Genomic DNA, 9,886 nt, shown 5'->3' with positions numbered 1-9,886 from the left:
CACAAAGACATTTGATTGCAAATACCACCCATGATGTCTCACATGTGGCATAGTGCCAAAATTTAATCTGGTGGCCCTGCATAGGATGGTTAAAGCTCCTTCCCTTTAGAACTAGTTGACAGCATAAACAATTCAGACATGGAAACGTACCTTTTCTAATAGGGGCAAGGGCTGTCAGTGGATTGGCCCAACTGGAGCCTAGGTCTGCCCGAATAAGGTGATCTGTTATTGATTGCACCCTCTTATAGGCCACCATAGGTGGCATTCTAAAAGCTAGCACTCCAAGCCTTTCCATTGGAAGTGGCTGTTTACTAGAGGGGCAGCCCTGGACAACAAAGATGTGATTTTCCTTTCCCTGTAGACAATCACTATAACAATAAAAACTAGATGGTGTAGTTTCTGAAGAAACCAAATTATGTTGGCTTGGTGTCTGATTGGTTGTATGTGGCTTTTCCCACTTAGCCAAATTTTAGCCCCAGTCACCCAGTGACCCACTGTGCCAAGTTTGGGAATTCTGGCTTTAATACTGTGAAAATTACAGCTGTTTACATTTCCTCATTGAAGTCAATAGGGAAAATCTGATTGGTTGTTTATGGCTCTGCGCACTATTTTGGATGCCCAAAATGTGAGAATTTTTCAGCCTCAAGAGTTTACTGAGTGTAACTTCAAAGCTGTACGAGTGGCAAAAGTTTAAAATTTTTCAATGAAAGTCTGTGGGAAAAAATGGGGTCTTCGGGGGGCTGCCACAGGGGCATGGAGGGTGGGATTGCTTAACAGAGCAAAAGCAACATATTCGGGTATGAGCCGAACAAGTATGCAAAGTTTATCAAGACATTTTGCAGGAGAACTTAAGCCCATCTGTCCACCAGCTGAAGCTCAGCAGAAGATGGGTGTTGCAACTGGACAATGGCCCAAAGCACTGATGTAAATCAACAACAGAATGGCTTAAAGAGAAGAAAATACACCTTCTGCAGTGGCCCAGTCAGAGTCCTGACCTCAACCTGATTGAAATGCAATGGCATGACCTTAAGAAAGCCATTTACATCAGACATCCCAAGAATATTGCTGAACTGAAACAGTTCTGTAAAGAGGAATGGTCAAGAATTACTCCTGACCGCTGTGCATGTTTGTTCTGCAACTACAGGAAATGTTTGGTTGAGGTTATTGCTGCCAAAGGAGGTTCATCCAGTTATTAAAGCGAAGGGTTCACATACTTTTTCCACCTGCACTGTGAATGTTTACATGGTGTGTTCAATAAAAACATGGAAACATTAAATTATTTATCTATTGTTGTGACTTACATGAAGATCAGATCACATTTTATCACCAATTTGTGCAGAAATCCATAGAATTCCAAAGGGTTCACATACTTTTTATTGCTACAGGTAATGGACCAATGGGGAGGCTTGGAGGGAAATTTAAAGATGCTTAGGGCTCTAGTTATACTTAATTTAGCTAGAGCTCCATCCCTGCGGGACTCCCGCTCTCCTCCTCGTTCACTGCACCTATCGCGCCCACCCACGTTGACACCCTGGAGTCCCCACAGAACCCTGATATCAGGTGCTGTGGGTGCTCCAGGGTGCCCAACTTCCTTTATTTTGGACTATTGCTGCACTGTTGCAGCACTAAGTGACAAGTCAATATACTCTTTACAGCGCTGCAGGAGATGTTGGCGCTGTATAAATAATATTAATAATCCCCAATATCTGAACAAGATCGAAGATTGTATAGATTATGCATACAATCCTGTCCTATATGCACCATGGGGCTGTCATGAAAAGTAATTTTGTTGTGTTACACAACAACAATAAAGTGCTTGAATTTTGAATCAAAATTGTATTGTATGTGAACTCACCAACCAATCCAAAAGGTTACTTTGTCTACAGTGCTGAATGCCTTCAGAAGATCCTTAGTGTCTGAGGACTGAAGGGAAAGCTGTGACAAAGGGAACAGGAATTGGAGGTTGATGTCACAATACATGTCTCAGATTTCCTGAGATAACTATCGTTTTAGGGAAATATGTCACAGAAGGGTCGTACACACAATAAATTAAACTCGGCCAAACAGCCATTAAAGACTACTTCTGCTGAGAATCTGGTGTAGCAGCCCCCAACCCTCCCCAATGTGTTATCATGAGATCTGTCCTCTCCCTTTGTTGCGTCAGGCTCATTGTTCATCTGCCCTTCTCCATAGCAACAGAACAAATTGCTAGCCTGCAGAGGCATCTACAGTATATACCATCTTGCCCGAAACAGTTATTGCATGTGTGTACCTAGTTTAAAAATGGCCATATATGATACAATCCAATCAATCAAATCTTCAATTCTTTTCAATAAAACAAAGGAAAACATGATTGACTTTCCATTTTTTTTTTTTTTTTAAAAGACTGATTGAATTTGTTGACAAAATCAGATCGAATAAAACTTTTAAATTTTGCAAAAATTGATCATAAGTAAGGGAGGGGAGTATCGGATTTCTGTGTTAAAATGTAGATAACTGCAATTTAGTCAGCACCCCCATTTAAAATGAGTATTGACATGCCTCCTGATATCTCTGTGCCCGGTGGTGGCACTTGAAATTCAAAATAATTTATTCACCTGGCAGGTGAAGCATGAGGGGAGAACATTGCCCACCCACAGGAATGCGGACATGCCTGTTCCATGCGCCAGAGGTCCGGTCTCTGTAAGCACCTCACGTTACTTCCTGTTAAACAGGAAGTAGCGTCAGACACTTGCAGAAAAGAACTTCTGTCGGGTGGAATGCAGAAGTATATCCGTGTTCCCTGTTTCTGCCCACTGCTGCTGCCACCGATTAATGCTGAAGGTGAGGGGGGGGGGCTCCCCTCGGCACCGCTGTGGGTGGCCAATGAGCTCCCCTCTTGTGCTGCGAACCCTCCTGCCTCCCAAAACGGCCCTGGGCGGGCCCCAGAGGGGCCCCGGGACCCTCCGCGGCTGCATTCCTTGCAGCCCCTATTGTTGCGCCACTGGATCAAATGTTGTATCACTCTGTCATTAAAGCTGACAGAGGTGGGGGTAATATCACTCCGCTCCGCATTGCATGGCCTTGAGGGGGGCAGGACTTAATGTTGACAGGTGGCCTGGCTGCAACCAGAGCTATGGTGGGCCATATGCAACCCTCGGTCTGCCAGTTGGACAGGACTGGTGCAAATAAAAAAACAGAGTATCGCATACAGTATTTCCAACCTTTTTGATCATTGCTTTATTGTGAAATTTCCAAATGTTTCAAATTCAAGCAGTTAGGAACAACAATACATAAGGAGCATGTACAAACAAGCAGAAATTATTTTCTTTTTTAAGTATGAACCTGCATAAGTTACTTTCTGCAATTATACAACTGCATATACAACATTTTACTACACTCATCCACTATCAGTAACATAAAAAGATGTTGAGGGTCAAAATAGCACAAAGTACTTTGCGTACATAAAGTTGGCTAATGGAACTGTTTTTCACCTGCATTGTACCAAACATGTTTGTGACATTACCTTTGATCGACAACACTGTTTTCGTCTTTTGACCAAAGCAATTTTTTTTCTGTAGGTCCAAAGGTCAGAAAGCAGGTTTTCAGTGGTAAACAGGAGCCCTGGGATAGTATAAATACCAGTGAAGGCATGCAACACAAAGAGAAAGGCCGTGTAGTATATCTTCAGCTGATTCATAAATATAAGAATGGAAAAAGGGATGGATGTTCTTCATGATTTTGGCATTCAGATGGTACAATATCTCCAGGTGAACTACAAGAGTTCCCAAGACTGGTTTATGTTTATCTCATTTGCTGCTGATCTTAGAAACACTTTCTTCATTTTCTTCCCCATCTGGTTCCACCTTTGGGAGCCAGTGGGCATCAAACTCATATGGGTGGCAGTGATTGGCGACTGGCTTAATCTTGTGTTCAAGTGGTGAGTATGTATATTATACATTATGCTTCCATCACTAAACAAATAGGTAGCATTCTTCCCCAAGTTGCAGTACTTTGACTGTAAATCATTTTTAGATAACAACTTAAATATTAAGTGTAGGGCTAGGCAATAGTGGCCACCACTGATCTAAATTGTATGTACTTTTCAATATCTTTACAGCATTTTCAAAAATCAATGCCTACTCCTGTAGTATAAAATCTATTCAGTATCTTAAATATTTATCAAAGCCATAATGGTGTGTTCATGCCACATGTATATTTAAATGAAATTCTGATAATGAAACAGTATAAATGGCCTGCATTGGGAGTAAATACACATGGATTTCCATTCCTACAAAATGTTAATTGTTCATTAATTTCATTGTAGGCTAAAGGTGCATACACACATCAGACTATAGTCTTTGGAAAATGAAAGATCACAGACCAATTTTACCCCCTTCCATGTAGTATGAGAGCCATACCTTCACAGTCTATTCTATGGAGCTGAACTTCCCATCAGAAAAAAAATCTTTGCAAGATGCTGCACACAAACATGCTGCACACACTCAAAAGATCTGTAGCTTCAAAAGATCTGTTCCTGCCAAAAATCCATTCCTGCAAATTGCAATGATAGTCTATGAGATCTGCAGATCATCATACACACATGATTTAACTGACAATCATCTGCAGATCAGATCCACCAGGATGGATTTTCAGATCTGCGGATGATTGCTTGATCTGCAGATGAATGTCAGTTAAATCATGTGTGTATGATGATCTGCAGATCTCATAGAGTATCATTGCAATTTGCAGGAATGGATTTTTGGCAGGAACAGATCTTTTGCAGATACTGGTCTTTTGTGTCTGTACAGCATCTGTGTGTGCAGCATCTTGCAAAGATTTTTTTCTGATGTGGAGTTCAGCTCCATAGAAAAGACTGTGAAGGTATGGCTCTCATACTACATGAAGGGTGGTAAGATTGGTCTGTGATCTTTCATTTTCCAAAGACTATGGTCTGATATGTGTATGCACCTTATGCCATAAGAACAGTAGTGGCAAAGCTTTTCCTCTAGTAAACAGATTTTTGTTTATTTCAATCCCAAAACTGCACTAGAAAACAGGGCCGGGCCTAGGCAGAGGCGAGAGAGCGCAGTGCGCAGTGTAGAAGGGGGCACAAAACTCACTCAGCTATCATTCCCCTATTGTGTTTGAAGCAAACAGAAATAAGAAAAAGGGATACATGGCAGTGACTGCAAGCCAGATAACTAGAGATTAAGGTGTTGGGGGGGGGGGGGGGGAGTTGCGGGCCCTGGGGCACCTCTTACTCTGATAGCAATCAGTGTGTGGCAGCTGGGGTGTTAGGGATGGGGGACACACTTTTTTGTCTTAGCCTTGGGTGCTGGAGGACCTTGTCCTGGCTCTGCTAGAAAACAGATGCAGGACTGGGATGATATGAAAAGAATAACATTTTTTGTTTCCCTCAATTATAGAACATCTTTGTTTATTTTTATAAAATATATAAAATGTATTTCATCACATTTTTTTAAATAAAATATATAATATATATTCTATCACTTTCTAACTTGCATTAAGAGAGCGTGGAGGGAGTAAAACTAAATATAGCAAATTAAGTAATTAAAAACAAATTAAGACAAAGGGCAGACTTTACTAAATGTAACAGAGGTTTATTACTGAATAAAGTAGTGTAAAGGTAGATTTATAAATCCTGCAAGGACAGCATTTTTTTTTATTTGCTGAGACTTCTGGTTAAATGAGTTCTGGATAACAGGGGTTTTACTGTACAATATATATATAACTATATATTATTATTAATATTATTATTAACTGTAAGTTAGAATTATGCTAAATTTAGGCGTTCAGAATACTTTGGGGCCAATTTTTCAAGCAAGACAACTGAAGCAGCTGTACAGAATAGTCCGGTTTCAGTAGCTGGATAGAACATGAATTCTGACTGGTTGTTCTGGGCAACTGCTACAACGTCACAGTATTTTTGCACCTCTTCGATAAATCAGCCCAATTGTGTACATTCAGGCTTCTTTCATACTTACTCAGTGACGCAAAAGCAATGATAACCCTACAGGGCTATCACATTGATCCTGGTGCAATGTGACTGCTTCTATCAAGGCAATGCAGGACGTACAGGATAACGTGCTGACAGTGAGGCTTACTTTCATGATAATGTAAGGCTTTCTGTATGGTCGTTCCACACCATTAAGGTGCGATGCTACATTTTGTAACCGTTGCACTGCAATTGAAGAACAATCACATCACAATATAAAGTAACCAGGGTTAAAGGGGACTCGGCGTATTTCTGAAATTGTTACATGCAAATGCACAGGACAATATAAGTTCATAAGTATATGCTTAAAGAAGTCTAGGAGGGAGGACAATTTTGTTTATCTTCATTTTCTGTAGCACAGGGATAGTCTAATGTGAAACCTATTTCAAAGATGAATTCCCTACCAATCAGATTTTATTACTGTTTATTTATTTAGGTAAAATCTTGTGCAGAGCTTTACAAAGTCCATAGTCATGTCATAAACTGTCCCTCAGAGACGCTTGCCCTCTTCTCCCTACTGTAGCCATAGTCTAGTGCCCATAACATGGTTAACAGCCACTTCATGCCATGGCCTTAAGGGATTCAAATGTGTGCACCCACAGGCGTATGCTTTTTATAAATGCCCTATTTGCATTTAAGGGATACTATAGGGGGGGTCGGGGGAAAATGAGTTGAACTTACCCGGGGCTTCTAATGGTCCCCCGCAGACATCCTGTGCCCGCGCAGCCACTCACCGATGCTCCGGCCCCGCCTCCGGTTCACTTCTGGAATTTCAGACTTTAAAGTCTGAAAACCACTGCGCCTGCGTTGCCGTGTCCTCGCTCCCGCTGATGTCAGCAGGAGTGTACTGCACAGGCACAGACCATACTGGGCCTTGTGCAGTACACTCCTGGTGACATCAGCAGGATCGAGGACACGGCAACGCAGGCGCAGTGGTTTTCAGACTTTAAAGTCTGAAATTCCAGAAGTGAACCGGAGGCGGGGCAGGAGCATCAGCGAGTGGCTGCGCGGGCACAGAATGTCTGCGGGGGACCATTAGAAGCCCCGGGTAAGTTCAACTCATTTTCCCCCGATCCCCCTACAGTATCCCTTTAAAGTGCAAAAATAGAATGTTTATAAATGTAAATTTTGCATAAAGTGGTTAACGTCTTTTTTTTTTTTTTTTTTTGAGAGAGACAACTAATAAACTTAGTATGTTTTTTGGATGTGAGAGAAACCCAGAGTGCCCAAAGAAAACCCATGCGAACACAGGGTGAACATACAAACTCCATGCACATAGTTCCCTCACTCAGATTTTAACTCGGGGCCCCAGCACTGCAAGAGTAGAATGCTATCTACTATGTCACCTTGCCTTTCATTTGCAAAATATACATTGTAAATAGAGAAAAGTTGTTTGCCCACTGGCATCAACTTAAGACACCTGTGGTGAGATGCTTGTCCTGCCAGGGATGAAATGCTGTGAATGCACCATGAGTTTTATCAGCATAGATGGCTCAATAGATAATTTCTGACAGGTCTGATCTGATGTCGATTGTTTTTCTGATCGTTTTTCTCATTGAAGTGAATGAAAAACAGAAAAACGATTGGAAAAACAATCGGTAAATCGATCGGAAAGTAAATCTGCCAAAAAAACGCATGGTGTATTCCCAGCATAACAATCACCCCTGCAATGACAGTGACTGTGCCCAGAGTGGTAATTTCTAGTTAAGCCCCTGCGTCCTGCAACAGCTTTACTGCCAGCATTGGTTAACAGACCTGGATTAAGATCACACAGGCCCCAGGCAGAGCAATGAAGCCTTCCACCTAGTTTTTAATCGGCCCAAAGTGAGGTCAAGCATGTTTTTCAGTCCAACAGTCAACAGACCACAATGCATAATACTGCTGAAGAGGCAGTCTTAGCTTTTATCTGTGGGCTCCACTTCAGTTATTACAGCTGTGTGATTCCAAGATACCAAAATTATGGGGGACCTAAAGAAAAAGCAATAAAGAAAATTACTTACTTACCTCAGAAGTGGGAAGCCTCTGGATAGGCCACAGACTTCCTCCATCCTCCTTAACCCCCAGTGCTGGGACCCTCTGAACATGTTTGACAAGGGTTTGTCTAATACGTTCTTATACATAGACGGAAGCACGGTCCACAAAGAAGTAAAAGATCCCAGTGAGTAGCGGTGGGATGAAGAAGGATTGGAAAAGCCTTTGGGAGACCACAAAGCTGCCAGAGGAAGCTATAGGGGCACAAAGTGACCACAAATCTACCAAGGAAAGCTGGGGGGGGGGGGGGTTACAGGAACACCTCTATGCTACCAGGGAAATCTATGGGGAGTAGGGGGACTTCTTGACTATCAGGGAAAGCTATAGGGGCACAGCTATGCTACCTGGGAGCACTTTGGGGCACGGGCGGACCTTGAATCTACTGGCAGAATAGATTGGGGTACAAGGAGACCACTAGGCTACCAGGGAAAGCTTTGGGGGACCTAGCCCGTATCACAGCTTGCCAATTGCTTCATCAGAGGCAATGGCAAAGCACCTTATTTGATAGTACAGTCTACAAATTATTATGATTATGCAATTCATCAATAATTGTTATACTCACGTTGATGGTATATTTAAGGGGATCCTGTGAGAGCGTTGTCTTTTTATGGTAATTGTTTTTAAACTTTTCCAATTGACTTTTGTGCAGTGGCGTAGCTACGGAGCTGTGAGCCCCGATGCAAGTTCTACATTGGGGCCCCCCAAGCACTCTATACATAACAATTGATACACACACCAAAACCTGAAGTGTGGAAGGAATTTTTCCCTTGGCCCAGGCCTTAAGGTTTTTTGACTTCCCCTAGATCCACTGGAATATGTTCATGTTCAGGATAGTGTTTTTTTTTTTTTTTTCTTTTTCTGGCTGAACTTAACCCATTCGCGTTCCGTTGTTTTCACTTGAGAAATGTTCACCTCCCATTCATTAGCCTATAACTTTATCACTACTTATCACAATGAACTGATCTATATCTTGTTTTTTCCGCCACCAATTAGGCTTTCTTTGGGGGGTACATTTTGCTAAGAGCCACTTTACTGTAAATGTATTTTAACAGGAAGAATAAGAAAAAAACGGAAAAAAATGCATTATTTCACAGTTTTCAGCCATTATAGTTTCAAAATAATACATGCCTCCATAATTAAAACTCACGTATTGTATTTGCCCATATGTCCCGGTTATTACACCGTTAAAATTATGTCCCTATCACAATGTATGGCGACAATATTTTATTTGGAAATAATGGTACATTTTTTTCCATTTTGCATCTATCACTATTTACAAGTTTAAAATAAAAAAAAATAGAAGTATTTCATCTTTACATTGATATTTAAAAAGTTTAGACCCTTATGTAAATATTTACATGTTTTTTTTTTTATTGTAATGTTTTTTGTTTTTTTTTATATTAAACATTTTTTTTGGGTAGTTTTGGGAGGGTGGGATGTAAACATGTGATTTATAATGTAAATGTGTGTTTGAATTTTATTTTTTTTACTTTCAGTTGTAGTTTTACTTTTTGGCCACAAGATGGCGGCCATGAGTTTGTTTACATGACGTCACTCTAAGCGTAACACACGCTTAGAGCGACGTATGGGGTACGTTACAGCCAGAAAAAGCGAAGCTTCCGAGAGAAGCTGTCGCTTTTTCAGCGGGGGAGAGGAATCAGTGATCGGGCAACCATAGCCAACACTGATTGCTTGGCTAACGAACCGCGGGCCGGGAGCGCGCGCGATCGGCCGCGGTAGCGCGCATGGTTCCTGGACGTAGTTTCTACGTCCGGGAACCAAAATGGGTTAACCACTCTACCCCCACAGGTGCGGATATCTCCGTCCCTTTTTCCATCCTTTCACCACCAGGGACAG

At 41.7% G+C, this 9,886-nt stretch overlaps 1 protein-coding gene across 1 annotated transcript in view; it reads left to right on the top strand.

The window, feature by feature from the left end:
• The first annotated feature begins 3,628 nt into the window (after positions 1–3,628).
• G6PC1 (glucose-6-phosphatase catalytic subunit 1) overlaps positions 3,629–9,886 on the top strand; it is a 48,966-nt gene continuing 42,708 nt past the window's right edge. The window contains exon 1 of the mRNA XM_068264500.1: positions 3,629–3,919. Coding sequence (XP_068120601.1) covers positions 3,690–3,919 — 230 coding nt within the window. The 5' untranslated portion in view covers positions 3,629–3,689. The remainder of the gene's footprint in view (positions 3,920–9,886) is intronic.

The sequence above is a fragment of the Hyperolius riggenbachi genome, chromosome 12 (assembly GCF_040937935.1).
Source record: "Hyperolius riggenbachi isolate aHypRig1 chromosome 12, aHypRig1.pri, whole genome shotgun sequence".
Classification (NCBI taxonomy): domain Eukaryota; kingdom Metazoa; phylum Chordata; class Amphibia; order Anura; family Hyperoliidae; genus Hyperolius; species Hyperolius riggenbachi.
This window is presented reverse-complemented; position numbering and strand designations above follow the sequence as displayed.